The 17,804-nt window shown below is 30.3% G+C and overlaps 9 protein-coding genes across 9 annotated transcripts; 3 read left to right on the top strand and 6 right to left on the bottom strand.

Moving 5' to 3' along the window:
* Positions 1-679: 679 nt before the first annotated feature.
* On the bottom strand, positions 680-2,536 carry FG386_001664 (protein kinase domain; the record flags this gene model as incomplete). The annotated part of the gene is made up of 1 exon (XM_067341057.1): positions 680-2,536. One exon carries the CDS (start codon positions 2,534-2,536, stop codon positions 680-682), a length of 1,857 nt encoding a protein of 618 aa, XP_067198128.1.
* A 423-nt stretch (positions 2,537-2,959) lies between these two features.
* On the top strand, positions 2,960-3,689 carry FG386_001665 (uncharacterized protein; the record flags this gene model as incomplete). The annotated part of the gene is made up of 3 exons (XM_067341058.1): positions 2,960-3,054; positions 3,261-3,503; positions 3,653-3,689. 3 exons carry the CDS (start codon positions 2,960-2,962, stop codon positions 3,687-3,689), a joined length of 375 nt encoding a protein of 124 aa, XP_067198129.1.
* Positions 3,690-3,923: 234 nt separating this feature from the next.
* Positions 3,924-5,840, bottom strand: FG386_001666 (uncharacterized protein; the record flags this gene model as incomplete). Its single annotated transcript, XM_067341059.1, has 1 exon — positions 3,924-5,840. The coding sequence occupies one exon, from the start codon at positions 5,838-5,840 to the stop codon at positions 3,924-3,926; it is 1,917 nt and encodes a 638-aa protein (XP_067198130.1).
* A 145-nt stretch (positions 5,841-5,985) lies between these two features.
* Positions 5,986-6,843, bottom strand: FG386_001667 (uncharacterized protein; the record flags this gene model as incomplete). The annotated part of the gene is made up of 1 exon (XM_067341060.1): positions 5,986-6,843. One exon carries the CDS (start codon positions 6,841-6,843, stop codon positions 5,986-5,988), a length of 858 nt encoding a protein of 285 aa, XP_067198131.1.
* A 520-nt stretch (positions 6,844-7,363) lies between these two features.
* On the top strand, positions 7,364-11,368 carry FG386_001669 (uncharacterized protein; the record flags this gene model as incomplete). Its single annotated transcript, XM_067341062.1, has 1 exon — positions 7,364-11,368. One exon carries the CDS (start codon positions 7,364-7,366, stop codon positions 11,366-11,368), a length of 4,005 nt encoding a protein of 1,334 aa, XP_067198133.1.
* A 53-nt stretch (positions 11,369-11,421) lies between these two features.
* FG386_001670 (uncharacterized protein) lies at positions 11,422-13,268 on the bottom strand (the record flags this gene model as incomplete). The annotated part of the gene is made up of 3 exons (XM_067341063.1): positions 11,422-11,425; positions 11,488-12,365; positions 12,414-13,268. 3 exons carry the CDS (start codon positions 13,266-13,268, stop codon positions 11,422-11,424), a joined length of 1,737 nt encoding a protein of 578 aa, XP_067198134.1.
* Positions 13,269-13,448: 180 nt separating this feature from the next.
* Positions 13,449-14,210, top strand: FG386_001671 (uncharacterized protein; the record flags this gene model as incomplete). Its single annotated transcript, XM_067341064.1, has 1 exon — positions 13,449-14,210. The coding sequence occupies one exon, from the start codon at positions 13,449-13,451 to the stop codon at positions 14,208-14,210; it is 762 nt and encodes a 253-aa protein (XP_067198135.1).
* A 186-nt stretch (positions 14,211-14,396) lies between these two features.
* Positions 14,397-15,212, bottom strand: FG386_001672 (uncharacterized protein; the record flags this gene model as incomplete). The annotated part of the gene is made up of 1 exon (XM_067341065.1): positions 14,397-15,212. The coding sequence occupies one exon, from the start codon at positions 15,210-15,212 to the stop codon at positions 14,397-14,399; it is 816 nt and encodes a 271-aa protein (XP_067198136.1).
* Positions 15,213-15,242: 30 nt separating this feature from the next.
* FG386_001673 (helicase) lies at positions 15,243-17,587 on the bottom strand (the record flags this gene model as incomplete). The annotated part of the gene is made up of 2 exons (XM_067341066.1): positions 15,243-16,850; positions 16,901-17,587. Coding segments are annotated over 2 exons (2,295 nt in total), but the record flags the coding sequence as incomplete, so codon positions are not given.
* Between the last annotated feature and the right edge of the window lie 217 nt (positions 17,588-17,804).

The following is a 17,804-nucleotide window of genomic DNA, read 5'->3' on the forward strand; positions in this document are numbered from 1 at the left end:
TTTTCGCGTTACTAAATTTTAAATTTTGACTCCTTGAGTTGGTTTAAAGTGGCATCCAAAATGTATTTATAGTATATATTCAATTTGTTGGTGTGATTTAATGTTTTAATTATAAATATTACTCGTGAGCATTTGTCTTGAACTGGTTGCAAGGGTCACTCACATTGAATATTGTTTATTTAATGTTTTTTTCACCTTGCTATAACGAACTTCCAACTTAAATCTATGTTCCTTCTTTTAACGGAGTTTCATGGAAAAAACTGGTGGAAATACTACGAATCCTGTAAACCTGTAACCTAAGTAATACTTGGCACTGCGTATGTATCTCCAATTCACGAGAGTATTCAAGCGAGTGTGTTGGTCGTTCTACGCAGATAACGACTCGAGCGTTTCCCGCATAGTTGGAATGTTCACACTAAAAGTGAACCTTTCTGGGGGAAGTTGCTCACAATTAAATATTATTCACAAAAATCATAATTACAAACTATTTACCTTATCTACTTTTACCTGCGTACTTTCTTTATCATTTTATGTCATCTAGATAAAATGATTTTCTCAGGTTCGCTAGAACGACAGGGTGTTTAACATCGACCTGATTTCACTCGTAACCAAGTCGATGTGCCACGTCCAGACACTACGAATTTACTTTTTATCTTCTACTGATTTATTGTGAGTGTTATCACGAACAGTAACCTTTTTTAGGGATGTACCTTTCTCTTCCATACCCAATTTCACTCTGACTACCACGCATTTGATTCTGCGTAATGGTCTCTGTTGGTGCTTGGACCACGATCCTTCTTTGCTGTGCTACGCCAACACAGTTTCCAACAATCCTCTTTCCAGTTAGAGTATTGTTCCTCGTATCATATCCTTGATTACGACCTGATTCAACAACCGCGCCTGAGAGGTCTCTCTTGACGTTCATTCCATATCTCTGTATTTCCTCTGGTCTAATATTTTTGAGAGTTTCAAGTATGTCATAGGAACTCGGTCTATTGTTTGGTCTTCTCTCAAAGCACTTCAGGAGAATATCTATTATTTTTGGATGAAACCATCTTGGAATCTTTGGCTTCTGTTTGTCGACAACTATCGCATTTATGACGTCACTGTTAGATTTGTAATCGAAAAATGGTATTGGGGCCCCGAATATCTCTAAAAGACAGCATGCGATTGCCCAGACATCAGATTTCTCATCTATTGATTTTCCTATGAAGAAACATTCGGGTGCCATGTATCTCGGAGAGCCACCGTTTTCATCTAAAATAATGCCAGGGGTGTTTGATTTTGTTATAATATTCATTGTTCTTGCCTGACCAAAATCGCAAAGTTTTATATTATTTTGACTGTCCAAAATAATATTTGCGGTCTTAATATCTCTGTGTATCATCTTATTAGTATGGATGAAATAAACAGCATCACATAACTGTCTGGAAATTTTTAAACGATCCGAAGCAGAAACGGTAACCTTATTTTCATAAAGCAGTTCAAACAAATTTCCATTTGATAAATACTCAGTAATGATTGCATAGAATCCAGGCTCTAAGCATACACCAATATATGAACAAATGTTCGGATGCCTGAGCGAACGGTATGCATAAATCTCCCTCTCTAAAGACTTAAAATGTTCTTCCGTTATTCGACTCTCACTGTCAAATTTCCAACGTTTAACGGCAACATCTTTATTTTTCCATGGACCTGCTTTAATCTTTCCTTTGAATACGACACCAAATGTTCCTCTTTGGGTTGCTGGTTCTAAAACAAGGTCCTCCATCTTAATATATTCCTCAGTTCTTAGTCTCTGTAGAACACCATCACTCGCATCTGGTACCCTCTCCACTAAGTCCTTCTTAATCTCTATAATATTATTATTAGATATTACTTGAGAAAATGTTTCTGATTTGTTATCTAGAGACACGCTTTTTAAGGAGTTGGTTTCTCTAGTTAGTTCTTTCTTCAATTCAACATTTTTAGTATAATCAGTTTGAATTTTGTAGCTATTTAATTTGTAAATTTGGTCTGAAGTATTGGTAATGGAATATCCCTGAGCTTTATTTTGTATTACTTTTAGATTTTTTCTATCATTATCATTCATTTTCCTCATACTGGAATAATCGTTGCCATTGCTAGTATTCGAGAATGAAACAACAATTTTCCCATTTATTTTGTTGTTATCTTCAGCTTTAGGAGTTTTAGGTGTTATGTGTGATGGATGTGAAGATGAATAGATAGTTGGCATGCCTTGTTTGTAGTTATTACCCTTAAAAGAAACGGTAGGCGTGCTTAAACCATAATACCTAGAATACATAGATGGAGTTGCAGCGGTTATACCATAGTTTTGACCTAATGATAGATTGGGCTCTCTATTATATCTTATATATTGTATTTTAGATATTGGTGACAAAGAAACATATCGTACATTTTTTGGCGTTTGTGGCGGCGTGTAGTTATGTGATAAAGTTAGGCGCTGGTTGTAATATTTAAAATTTAAGTCACTATAACACTTTAAAACATGTACCCTATCAGAAATGGTGTTCATTTTATTTAAATTTCTCCCAGCGATATTGAATTTATTACTGTCAAAGTACTTGTTCTGCTGCAGTGTTGCAACTGAAATAGCTTTACTGCACCATTATGCATAATAATCAAAACATAATTATTACTTAAATTGCCCTATTATTTCCCAAAATTCACAACTCCTTTTGTTTTAATCTTCTGGCCTGACTTATTATACTTAAAGCAAACGTTCCACGTAAATACATGACGTTATGTCTTTCTTGTGGGTCTATTATTTCCAAGATAATTTTTTTATGCACGGAGATTTTTTATCTTGCACGTTAAGCAATTTTTTTCTTGCCTTCTTATGTCCCGTCAAGTACCGCATAATTTACGACAATTGTACAATGTATAAATTTGTAGTTACGTAGCTGCAAGGAAGCACAATATTGCCAATTTACTATTTATGTCTGACTGTTCGAGTCCTCTCAAGGTTTTATATGTTGGTTTGACTTTGATTAGTAATAACCAGATTAGTTCCTCTTATTTTGTTCAAGGCAAGTTATTTGTGCATATAATATAATTCTCAATATAATACTCATCAGACTGTTCTGAACATGTTAAATCAAAAATTCGTGTTTTTTTACCGAAAATTATCTCCACTGCAAGGACTAAGATCCCCATATCAGGTTTTAAAGTGCTGAGTTGGAAGGATAACTATTATGTAAGTTAGCTTGTATTGCTTATATGACTAACTGAACCTTTAGAAAGGTATTTATTAAGAATGATTTCTCAAACAATTTGTTATTTACAATTTTAACTAAGTTCATAGATATTTCGGATGTAAATGATTTTATTAATAAATTGAAATATTGTTCGCAAAAAAAATCATTTTCTTCTGAAAAGCCTTCATATGGTGAACTTATGGATTTCAGTATTAAAACTAATATAAGCAATTTTCACGAAGACATGCTAAATAGGGCCTTATATTTAGTTCTTATTGGACCTCAGTTAGTTGAAGTCATGTTGACTCCCCAAGGATATATTAGAAAACAACCTCTTGAGTTAAAATTGGATTGCCTTCATCTTTATGTTGAGGGTATTAAGTCTTCAGTGAAAGGGACAATAACAAGCATACTTAAGAATTGTGAAAATTTAGGGGAGTTGGAAAGAAATACAATGAAAATATTGAATGAAACGTCTTTATTTTTTAAATCGAAAGGTTCGATGGAAGAGAAGAGAATATTCACATCGAAGATAATGTTGTTCCCCATAGTTATAACCTTATTGTCACTCATAAGCAAGGGTTTCTTACATTTAAGTCGAAAAAAGTAATTTATTTAAATAGTGAAATCCAAAAATACTAGTAGACTATGAAGACCCACTGATGGCCCAAGTCCAGAAAGGTTCCGGATATTTAATCTATAATATTAACAATCGGTATCGCTTATTGTTGATTTCTTGTATTTGTTATATGCAATAATACATGCTACTAAATTAGCTATTACTCCGACTCCAGGAAAGGCGTATATAATCGCCATTCCTGGTCTAGTTATACCTGTCATTTGTAGAATAGCACCCGGTAATAGACTTCCTAGAGCAAATCCTAAAATATGATATGTAACCATCGTAACCGTTGCAGCAAATTGCCTCATATTGGGTGGTACAACACCAACACTAATTCCTGTTATTGGTGGAACAAGAAACGACCCAAAAAACAACAACCCCCATATTCCAATAATTGTAACAATGAAATTATCTACAATCAACGCAAGAATTCCTGAAAAGGTTGCAAGTGTTGAAGATGCTGTACAAAAAAGCATCGTGAAAAATAATCCCTGTTTATTCTTGTATCCACCGATATAGTCTATTAGAAACCCAGAAAGAATAATACCGGTTGAAGGTGCAATAACTGCAGTGGCAGAAAATGACATGAATATTATCCCATCGCTTGTGCTGTAAACTTGTTGTAAATATCTTGTGGTCCAATATTGAACAGCAGTAACAGCATAGTAAATAACTGAAAGCAAAACAACTGAAAGTATGTAAATCGAATTTCTAATTAATTCCCTCCAATTTTCAACAGCAACAAACCTTTCAAAAGTACTAACTTTTGAATAATTCTTGGAAGGTGCTTCAATTTCTAGATTAACTGAATTTTTATTTTTTGTGGTCTGACCTTGGAATCCTGGAACACAAACAGTCAAAGTATTAGTAGTTCCGAACAAAGATGTCGAACTGGAAATAGTTGCAGTATTGTCAACAGAATCAACTTCGATCAAATTTGGATTCACTTGTTCATCTACATTGTTACTTAGAAACTGATCACCATCATGAAAATTGAGTGTGTTACTTTTTAAATCAGTGGATTTAGAAAGAAATCTAGTATCTAATTTAATAGAGGGTAAATTAAAAGCAATATCTCCTCCTGCAACCGAACTTTGCAAACATCTTATAGAACCTTGTTTTTTCGTTAAAACAACTGAACTATCTGGAGTTTCAATAAGCTCTGTTGAGCATGAAGAAGGAAAAGAGTCTCTATTCCTTGATTTGGAGTCAGATTCACCACTACAAATATTTATAATCAACAAATTTTTGTCGTTACCGATATAATCTTCATTATTCATTTCTAATTCTAAATCGAAATTTTCAGAATTTAAATATGATACATTAAAATACTCGCTTTTTGTAAACATAAGAAAAACTGACATAAGAAACAGCATTACACAAGGTAGTAAAAGTGAAAATCTCCACCCATTTTTATAGTGCTCCATTGAGAATCCAGTAATTAAGTATCCAATGGCAACCCCAATAACCATAGTAACTTGCGAAGCTCCCATCCACGCTGTCAACTTGTTTGGAGGTGTAAACTCATCTACCCAGACCGGAATATAAATACTTAAAGGTGCCTGCATAGAACCCATCATTATCCTAGAAATATAAAGCACCGTACTTGAAGTTGAAGTTAATAATAATGCAAGTGCAAGTGACAAGAAAAATAGTGATATAACCACAATCCATTTTTGACTGTACTTTTGAAGTGGGTTATTTATTATTAATGCTGTTGCCATCGCAGAGAGATATGGCAAAGCACCTAAAATTCCAAGTTTCATTTCGTCAAGACCGAATTCATTAGTAATCATTCCAAGAAGTACAGGCATTGCACCAGTGTCGTAGTTTCTAAGTATTTGTGCAATTAATAACCATGCAAAAACAAGTCTAATGGCATGTGGGTGTTTCTCATATCTTTCTCGTCTACGGCAATTACCTTCAACTGCTAATTCACTAGGTGAAACATTAATTCCATTACTTAACTCACATTTTGAGTCATCTTTGATAGAATGCATTTTAAAGAGGGTAACAAATCATCTTAATGCTCCCAATACCCTTTTTCTTCCTTTATTTCACTATGGGGAATAATTTTAGACACTTTTAAAAGGTGGTGTCTTGCCGCTTACCTTTTACGCTAAAATAGTGACCGCATATCGAGAATTATAAGTTTGGATAACTTATTTTGAATTTTGTTTCTGAATTAATTGAAATTACACTTACAATAACTTCGGACTTTTCAGAAATAATATCCCTTTCAATATAGAAAGTTTCATGTGGCTGTTTGGAAGTTAATAGCGTCCAATTTTTTGTTGAATCATTATTATTTGTATTGATTACATAGCGTATTTGTTCATTAAACTTCCTACATTTCTTCTTGGGTTGTTTATTTATTACTTTATGTGATTTGTAATCGTCAATACTTACTATTTCTAGATCACTTTCATTATTAATTTCAGAATAGTCTTTAACTGTGATATTTCTTATCGGGCACCTAAATTTTACATTATATCCCGATCTTCTTGTAGAGGAATAAGAGAGATAATCGCTTAGTTTTAGTGGTTCAATATATCCATAAAAAATACTGCTATATATGAACATTATAGGGGTTTGAATCCACTCAGAGATGGAGTTACTCCACGAAAAAAGCAGAAGGCTTCCACGTTCAACTAAGAATAACATTTCCTCTGAAGTTAACAAACGTCCATTATTATGGATTTTTTCAAAATTTAGTTTTTTTTTCATTTCTAGTGTCATTATCTTTGGAATAAGTTTATACATACATATTGGGGAGTCATTTGAACAAATAACTTTCCCAGAGGTGTAAATTGTCAAACACAAAAGTAAGATGTTATTAGATCTATTTGAATATCTTAACAAAATTCCAATTGATTTGAACTTTGAAGCAGCAAATCCCCATGCTTTCTCGTTGAGAATGTTGGTTTTATCACAATTAAAGTAGAATGGATCCCCCCACAAAACTTGAATTTGAGAACAGAATTTATCATTCTCAGTTTCCATATTTGGGAGATTTTTCGTCGAAACTTTCAAATATTAAACTGAGTATAAAATATAAAATTAGGAGTTTTGTAAGATAAAATTTACTAAGATAATAGTTCATAAAGATTACATAATTGTCTAAGTAAATTCGATAATATTAAATAAATATATGTATATTAATTTTAGTAAGAGTAATTACATTTTATTTGATATATATATGTAAATATAAATATAAGTATTCTCTTTCTTTATTATCTCCAGTATTATTTCGTTTTAATAAATGTCTTCAATAAATTTTGGTCCTTATGTAGGATATAAATTTCTTTTTTAGATTATTAGAAAATATTTAAAAAAAATTGTTTTAATTTAAACATTAAATACAATAAAGTGTATTTACTTTTTTAAAGTTCTATTCTAAGTAAAATTATATTCAAAGAAATAATTAAGCAAGATAATGGAAAAAAAAATGATTTGAAGTAATTCTGCTCCGCTCCCCCACAAACAATAAATGCGCAGCTAGGGTTTAATTATTTGTAATCGGATGGAACTTGACATAAACTGTAAAATAAGTGATGTATCATATGTAAAAGTGTTGTTTCTAAAACAAAATGAAAATAATACCCATTTTTTTGGAGACATATTGGAGAATATTAGGAATGAAATATTGAATATTTCACAAAACTTTTTCGAGGACGTAAATGAAAAAAGTATTTGGGATAATATCTTAACTAATTGCTCTGAGCATGAAATAAACATTCCGTCATTAAGATTTTCTTTTGAAGATATTTGTTTCAACGATATTAATCAAATATTTATCAAAAATGATTACTCGGTCAATGCATATATCATCGTTGTATTAGACTTAATGAATACAATAAATGAAGGCGAGTTTTTTGAAATAGCTAACAAATTAAGGACTGAATTATCAATTACATATAAGATTTCTTTTAAAATAAACTATGAAGATACTGAAACAATTGAAGTTAAGTCATTTGAAACGGGGGATTGTTTATCATGTTCGTTAAAAGTGTTTGCAAAAAAAATATTATTAGACACAGTTGGTAGAATTGACTCAGAAATAAAGAAATCAATCGAAGAAATTTCAAGTAATCATCATAATAAATTTGAAATGTCTGGAAAACAGGACTTATTAAATATAAGTAAAAAGAAGTTTATTGCTGAGCTGTATTTGTTACTTGGACTTCCCATTTCTTCTGCAATGTATTATAATAATGTCATTGAATTGATTGAAGAGCATAATCCAAAATTATTCTTTGATCTTTCATATTGTACTCAAGGGCAAGCTTCATTATTATTTCTTTTTTATAAGTTATATGATTCCCCACATGGTTGGTGGGAAGTTGGTTCCAATTCAATTAATTCTTTTATTCAGGAATTGCCTGTCCCATTACAATTAACTATCCAACAGACTCAGTCAAATAACTTTTCAGTTTTAGATTCAATTGTCATAAATCAATCAAAAAAATTTTTATTGTTCGATACAATTCACAAGAAACTTTCGGTAGCACTAGGTTTAATGGGAAAGGCTAACCGTGTAAATAGTCCACTTATTTTTGATTCAAACTTCCAAGAATTTGAAACAGATAAATTGATTGTTCCTATGTATAATATAATTCTTATGAAAGCACATTTTTTATTGGAAAATTTCATTACATCTCATTTCGAAAGAAAGCTTGTTATTGATTTCTTAGATCCATACTTTAATTCAATTGAACAAACATCGAAAGTTATCCCAAAAAATTTTATTAGGAATTACTCCTTATTTCTGCTTGGTTGTGTCAATGTGCTTAAGTTAGCTAAGTGTTACAGAAAAGTTGGTATTATACTAATTCAATTAACAAGAATTTTCCTTAAACACAAAATATTTGGGTTAAGTTTTAATGTTTCTTGTGTTGCATATGACTGGTATTCCAACATCTATTCCAAAGAAAAAATTATTAATACTAAAATGATTCAAAATCTTATTTTGGTAATAAAAAACTATAAAGATTCGTGTTGTAAGCACGAGTTGTGCACTTTTTGTTATTCTGGAATGAACCCAAATATTATTATTAGAGATACATACTTTTGTATGACAAAAATTTTGAATGTAATTAAAGATAATATGGATAAATATTTAATATCGAACAAACAATATCTAAACAATAACTATATGCAATATTTAACAATTTATAAACATGACTTGGCACTAAAATATTCTGTATTCCCCTCAAGGGCTGGCTACATATTTTCTGAAAGTGACTTTCAACTGAATACTCAATTAGAGTTATTGTTGTATCTAAGACCATTTATTAATAGCTTTGTTCGTTATGGAATACATTCAATGCTCCAAGCATACAGAAGGTACAATAAAGATACTAAAAAGAGAATTATAACGGGTCCATACCCTGCAAGATATGAGACGTTGGTTTTGCTTCATATATTAGAATCAGCAATTTACCATGGATGTTCTTCGAGATCAATATCATCTTTGTCTACGTTACTTGAGAAGATTATTTATTTCCCACCATTATATGATCTAGAGGTATTCACAACAATCCAATCGAAATGTATCGATACATTATCAATATTAAGCAGCAATCTCCAATCCCCATTTGTAAAAACGCCATTATATACATTAACTACAAGTAAGAAAAGAGGTTTTACATCTATAGAATCATTGAATATTTCAATTTCAAATATAGCAGTTCACTCTACACACTTGCTTTTACTGTTTAATATTTCATATGAGACATCTTCAATAACAACAGAACCATGTAATAAATGCATAAGTAGGATAAAATACACATGCATTCTAAACCAAATAAAAGATAATTTTTGCACTAGCTGTGGTTTTTTTACAAACAATATTTCTGGTTTGTCATCCATGTTGTTCCAGACATCAAGTACAAATACACATTTTGAAAGTCAAAGTTTCGGGGATAAATATAATTGGATTCCGATTCAAGAGAAGAACTCAAACTATGGAAATTCAATGTTTTATAGAAATAGTGTTAAATTTCAAGGTTCAAATCCATTTCTTTATGATCCTTTTGAAAAAAAATCGTCAATTAAAGAACACTGTGATCGAAAAGACTTCCAAGATTCACAATTAACAAGCATATTATGGGAGGTTGGAAAACAGTACACTGTTCACGTTGGGTTATTTAATCCTTTTTCAATACCAATCATTTTAGATTGTTTCAGCTTGATAATAGAAGGTGATGTATCTTGTGATATTTACCCTGTTTCCGTAGTTGTACCTCCTACACCACGATTCTCAATTCCAGGTTGTGAAGTCAAGGTAGCAGTAAATATCGTTCCTAAAAACTCAGGAAACTTTAAAGTTATTGGTATTACATACAAATTTTCAGGTATTGTTTATGTAAATTTTGGTGCAAAGTCACTGTTCACAGGAAATAGAGGTCCATTAATGCCATATATGAATATTTTTACAATACCAAAATTAGAAAGTGACATTTTTGTAAACTATAATGAAACCAATACAAAATGGAATTTAGGAAGTGAAATTGATGGGAAAATAGAAATTGAAAACATTAAAAATGTCCCTGATGAATTAAAAAATCAATTCCATTTTGAAAATACTACTATAATGGTTGAGAAAGACAGCTACATGCTTGATATTGTTTCAGGTTTAGATATTAGTTACAAGGAGTATGGATTTCTTATCAGAATGAATTATTTGGAACTCACCAAGATAAAGCGTTTAAAATTTCTTTTCAAAACAAAATTTACTTATAAACACAAAACAGTTTTTTTATCAACTATCTTTATATTAACATCAAGAAATTTTGGATTCCCGAGAATAAAAAGTTCTTACTTAATTCCAAAATTGCAATATAGCCCGATAAAGCAAAATTTTTTATCAAGTAAATGGGAGATAAATAAAATTTGGCTAATACTTGATATAGAAAAAAATTCTAAACTTTGTCCAATAGAGTTCTCTTTTCCTGAGAAATTTTCTAAACATAAGATAACAATTCCTAAGGATATTAATTGTTATCGTTGGGTCATAGAAACCTCATTAGACCACATTTATAAATTAAACACAGAACTTGAATTCCTTAATTGGGTTGTACACTCACCAAATTCATCCATCGATGCTACTGAATCAAATGTAATACAACAAGGCAAAATATCTATAGGTAGAATATCAAGGGAATTTCAGTCAAATTATGTTTTTGATATTAGCATTGAATACAATGGAACAAGAATTCCAAATAATTCCGTTTTACCGACTTTCTCCGCAGTTTATGTAAAAATAAGTGCAGAAAACATGAAAACTACGTGCAAGAAAATAAACATAAAATTGGTACCCATAGGTGAGACATCAAAAATAAAACAAATATATTTGGATTACTCCGATTATATAACTAATTCTGAATCGCCCTGGCTTTCTTTTTCCATAATTGGGCTTGAAAAAAAAACATTTGAATGGATAGTTGGTATTGAAGAAATAGATTTAATTTCAAACGAAACAATATTTCACTGGAAAAGTGAACTTTTATCTATCTCGTTTACTTGAAGATATTTTTCAATACAAAATCAAATGATATGAAGTAGTCTTCATCCACAGTTTTATCTGTGCGAATGTAAAATTCAACACTTTGACAGGTAAATGAATTATATGATTGATTCTCGTACTGTAATTTAGAATATTTTATGTCAAAATTGTTACTGTCACTGAAGAAAATATTCTTTTCAACTCCTGAATAACAATACATATATGGAATACAATATTCAAGATGACCGCAACTTTGATCGTCTTCTTTTTGTGTATTCTCTAAAGTTTCAAGAAATAAAACACACATTTTGTCAACTATATCTAAAGGTATAATTATGCTATTTTTCTTAAGTAGACTGAGGGTGATAATTAAGTAAATAAGAATAATAGCAATACTTTCTAACCCTTTGGTACATGCCATGTTTATTTCCGTTTTTAAATACTTTTTTGTCTCTGAATTAATACCAGAAATGAAGTTGTCGAGCCATTTCTCAAAAATATATCTTCCCTTTTCATTTCCGTGCAATTTCTTCCATCGATGCAGGATCTCAAATATTATATCATCAACAAAAGAATTTATTAAATTAATCAATCCATAAAAACGCGATTTCGCTCCATCTAAATTAATACTTTGGAAAAACCATTCCTTTATAGCATTTTTAAGCAATAATCTGTTATTAGAACCATCCAAATTCTTTTTTAAATAGAATCTGAGTTCTGTTGATGTGATTATTTCAGATGATTCACTAGCTTTATTTTTCACTTGTATTATGTCATTTAATTGTGGCTTATAAACAAATGGAACCTCAACTAATTGTACAAGTGGAAAACCTTTGTTTATTCTCTTATCATTTATTTTTTTGGCATTATTTAGGGATTCAGGGGTAGCAATTAATGCATCAAATTCGAAAATATCTGCACCTCCGATGATGCTCGAAATCCTCAATAAAGCAATAGATATTTCGGGGCATAATGAAAAAATAAATGAAAGTACATTTGCACTTCTAATAGAAAAATCCTATTAAGAGTGAATAAGTGAATAACATGTGAGGAAACGCAAACTTACTTGAAGAATATCTTTATCCCTTTTATTTATTATAAGAGATGTATCTGTTATCCCAATTATAGCCATTTCTTTTGCATACCAAGTTGCAACTGTAATATTAATTTTGTGACCCGGATGAAGACGGTCAAAAGTCCCAGCAAACAAAGTACGATTAACAGGGTTTTCAATAAACTTTCTATCATCATTATTTACAACCACATTTAATTTGTTATTCCATTTAGGTATCTCAATATTATCTGATATCTCAAAATAAGGGAACCCATGCACTTTCAATTGATCTACAAACTTAGTGCAAACTAATGAATTAATTGAATCATCTTCTGAAAAAAATCTCAAATAATGCATTTTATCTTGTACAAACGAGGAAATAATTGAATTAATAATATCTGCACAGTGAATTAGGTCTCCGTTTCTTTCACAAAAAGTGTATGAATTAAGCCAGTGATTTAATTGTGTATCTGAGCCTATTGTATTAATAATATGATTTAAACAATCACTTTTAACTGGAATAAACCTTATATCAAATGTTGGAATTTTATCAAGTAGTTCAATGACATCAAGTGCAATTTCATAAGCCTTTATTATACTGTTGATATGCCTATATGTCATTCTAGAATATATATTTTGATCAATAAATGCTGGTTTTTCAGGTATATTTCTATTTATAATAACACCAGATTCGTAGTTTTCATATTCACGTAAGGTTACAGAATAATAAATGTAAAGTGAGTGGCTTGTATGGGAAATACAGGAATAAAGGAGCTTAAAAAATCTATTTCTCGTTTCATCTGATGTAGTAATATCATTCCACCATTGTGGATTCAATATAAAAAATCCACGATCTATCTCTTGCATTTAGTATTTACATATTTAACATTCATTTAGTTGCGTCGATTTATCTTGTTGAACCAATCAAAATCAAGTGGGCCGCTAAAGTTGACCGCAAAACAGGTCTGTTTTGTCTCTAATCGTCAGCATTTGACAATAATAATATTGTTGTCAATAGAGAACCGTAAATACTATAATATTTTAATCATGAACAAGTTTTTTTCAGCGAATCCTCTCGATATCAATAAAAACAATATCATTGGTGCATTAAATGCATTAAAGCAGCTTTTGAAATCGAAAACTAATAGAGAGAATTTACTGTCACTTAATGGAAATTCTCAATTTATTACACTTTTAGTTGGTTTAAAAAGTTCTCCTGAATTCATTAAAAGCAAACATGTTCATATTAAACTGCCAAATTCGCTATATAGAGACCAAGTTGATGATGTTTGTTTATTTGTTAAGGATCCACAAAAAAAATGGAAAGAAGTTATAAATTCTAGCAATATTAGACCTAAAGTTATAACGAAGGTAATCGGAGTTGGAAAACTTCAAAAAAAATTTAGTACTTATAAGGATAGACGTGAATTATGTTCTGGTTATGACCTTTTTCTTGCAGATGACAGGGTTGTTGAAAAATTACCGAAATTACTTGGGTCTTATTTTATAAAAACAAACAAGATGCCTGTTGCATTAAGGTTGAGAGAGTCTACATTAAAAAATACATTAGAACTGGCTTTGTCATCCACATTTATGAGTATCAGAAAGGGGAAATCTATTGGAATACGTGTAGCAAGAGTAGATATGAAGACTGATGAGATAGTTGACAATATTCAAGACACAATAAAGCAAGTGTTTAATTTTTTTACAAATAAACAAAAAAACAAAAATTGGGTTAACGAAATAGACTGCTTATATATACAATCTACAGATACATTATCTATACCTATTTGGTTTAAGAAACAATAAACTGGTTGATGTTAATATAAATTTGAAGTATTATAAGCAGTTATAATAATTTCGTTTAAAGTTGATATTTTTAAAAGCACTACTTAAAACAGAAAATACTTTACATATAACTCATATATAATTATTATTTCCAAGAATATCTTTGTAAATATTTGGGCAGTAAAAATTTTAATGCAAAACCTACTCTTATATTTCCTCTTCGCTTGAATCTTCCAAAAAGGAACTAGTCATTTGCCTTCTATTTTGCTGAATTATATGGTTTTTCTGTTCTAGTTTCATTGATCTCAAAATATTTAATTCTTCATTTCTTTTCCTAGATTCTACTTCTATTTGGTTTATCTCATCTAATGTTGTAGGAATCATTACTCTTGATTTAGAATCCCTTAATGCATTGCTCTTTTCTATTGCAATGGGTCTTATAGTAAATTTTTGATCGATGCGGGAAATACTTTGTTTATAATTACTTTCTGATCTATTATCGAATAGCATAGCGTTCTCTATACCTAATAGACAATCGTATGAAATCTTTCCGTTAACTATTAAGGAATAACTACCGTCACTCCAAGAAACTAGTTTAGTATTTGATTTAACTTTACCATTACTATCGACATAACCTACAATATTCATATCATCATCAAACTCATTCTTTCTATTACTATTCGAGCTGTAATTAATGTTTAACCGTTTCGGTAACTTAAATGTAAGGAACGTCCGATCACGATTTTCGAAAATCGGAATGCTTGCTGAAGACTTAATATTAACATATTTAATACCATCATAAGTATCCGAATCATTAACGTCATTTATATTATTGCTTTCAAAACCTGAAGACCCCAACTTTTCTGGTTCATGTTGGCTATCATCATTTTCCCCTAATTGATTCTTATTATCATCAATTATATCACTATCATCGCCAAATAAATCTGAGTCACTTTCAATAAGTTCAATTTCATCAAACTTCAGATTATTTGATACGTCATTTTCATTATCTAAAGTATTCATCTTTGTATTATTGTCAAGAAAAAATACATCTTAAGAAGGCGGTGAACTTAAAAGTTTTCTTTTTGCGAAAAATTCTCTAATACGCAGAATAATATTTTTTTCAAAATTCCACTCCGGGTCTATTTTAATGTGATCATGTAACCAATTTGGAAGCATTTTTATAATTGACTGACTTTCATATCTGCTATCAATAAGTAAAATAGCAGAGTAGTCATCTTTATGTCTAATTGCTCTTCCGATGCACTGATTCACTATCTTCATGCAAATAATTCTTCTATAATGTTCTTCATCACCACAAATATTTTCTCTAAAATAATTCTCTTTTGAAGTAAGCAGCCTGCTATTCTGTGGAAACGGTAAAGAAATTATTACGAGCCCCCTACAGAGTTTATCTGAAAAATTCACTCCTTCAGATAGCGTTCCATTCAAAACTGCAAATAAAATCGCACCTTTACTGCACTTATTATTCATAAGGTAGTATTTATATTGCTCCAAGATATTTTTGTTTTGATTTTTTTTTTCTCTAAATATCTTTTTGTGTTTCATAATCAGATTTAGATGTTCCTTTGATTCATCGCAAGTACATAGATGTTTGTAAAAAATTTCGAGAAAGGAGTAGGATGTAAAGAAGACACACATTCCATCTGGTATTTCTGATGAAAGTAGTGATATTATTCGTGAAATATTATTCAATTGTATCTCACAATTTCTGCAATCATATTTGAGGTTTATTATTCGGTTGTCAATAGATTTAGGGATAGTTAAAAATAACAGGTTATCTTTGGGAATGTTGTAGGATGAAGAATATTTAATTATTTTTTCCATATTCACTTCCTTAAAAAGAGGCAATAATTCTGAAATAGGTTCTAGTGTGCCTCCTACGAGCATTGTAGTTTTTGTATTTAGTGCCACTTCATTAAATCTTGATTGAACATTTATTGGTATTAATGTAATAGAATAGTTGTCGCCACCTTGATTACTTGAAATAGGTTCTATTATAACAATGTCAAATTTTTTGTCAGAATATATGAGAATATCGATGAATTCTTTTAAAATAAATAGTGAATTTGAATACATATGCAAATCATCGCTAGATTCACACTTGAGTAAAAATTCCTTCTCGTATCTTATGATAATACCTTTTACCTTTCTACAGAGATCATGTTCAATAACAAAGTTGCATATTTTTGATAAATTAAATGAAGAAATGTTGTTTAAAGTCATAAATTCAATAGGATTTAAAACAATACTATTTTCTTGTATATCGTATTGATTATTTTTGCGTTTTTTATTGTTCAACATTAAGTTTTTTGTACCAAAATAAATAGATTTTATCAATCTAATAAGTTGTTTTAATAAGGAAAGACTTTCACCTTTCAAGAATACTTGATCTAATGATACAATTTTTTCACATGCTTTTAACAATATGAGAGAAGATTCCAGTGTGATTGAAGCTCTATTGCTTGATTCAAGAGTATTAATGAGATTATGTGCTTCATCAACAATAAGAAGTGTATTTTTACTACTTAATTTTATATCAAAAGAGTCCCTTGAGACCTTATTAAAGACTATACTATATGGTAACAATAAAATGTCTGAAAATTTGCTTGCCAGTTTCGTTGCATAATAAGGGCATGCCTAAGTAAAATATGAGAATAGACCATCTGGTATTTAATTTTTAAACTTACATTGAGTTCTAAAGATAATGCACATAGATCCTCTATGTTTAGAGGTTCTAGAAGGCATTTTTTTGCTAGAGTGATACTACCCTCCTTAAATGTACATTTTTTTTGTTTAACATAGTTATGACAAATATCTTTAATTACATTACTTCCATATTTTTTAACCTTTTCATGTACACATAATTGTGTACGACTTGCAAGTAGAACAATAGACAAGAGGTTAATGAATTGATTATTACTGTTTTTCTTTATTTTTTTTATCTCATCAATGTACTGTGACAACTGTGAGTGTGTCCTGCTAGTTATAAGTATTCTGTAATTGACTGAAACATCGTTAAAAGTAATTTCAAGTTCAGAAAAAATATCATCAAAGCCTTTGTTTGAAGATGGGGACGAGATTTCACTTTTAATATACTTGTAGAATAATAGTTTATTTTGAATAATAGTGTTAGAAATCTCCTGTTTCTGTTTATTAATTGTATTTAAAATCCAATATGGTAATGAGTTATTACTTTTGGACTCTATTTCCTGTTTATCAATATTAAAAAAAGTTTTATATAACCAACTAATTGAGGAGCAGAGAATACTAAGAGTTTTTCCAGTTCCTGTTGGAGATTGGAAAAGTCCTATACCTCCTTCAACATTATATAGTTTCCATGCCTGTTCACAAAATTCTTCCTGAATTTTGTAAGGCTTATTAGGAAAAAAAAAATTATCCATAGAAATTATAAATGCCACCAACAATAGAATGCCACAGAAAATGTGCTACCCCGCTATAAACGACTGTATAAAAACACATCTTTAGAACACAGGACATCTCAGTAGGAAAATATGCTACCCCGCTATAAATGGCTATATAAAAACACATCTTTAGAACACAGGATGAATCTCAGTAGATCGTAAGACAAAG

The sequence above is a fragment of the Cryptosporidium ryanae genome (genome assembly GCF_009792415.1).
Source record: "Cryptosporidium ryanae isolate 45019 chromosome Unknown contig_26, whole genome shotgun sequence".
Taxonomy (NCBI): Eukaryota; Apicomplexa; class Conoidasida; order Eucoccidiorida; family Cryptosporidiidae; genus Cryptosporidium; species Cryptosporidium ryanae.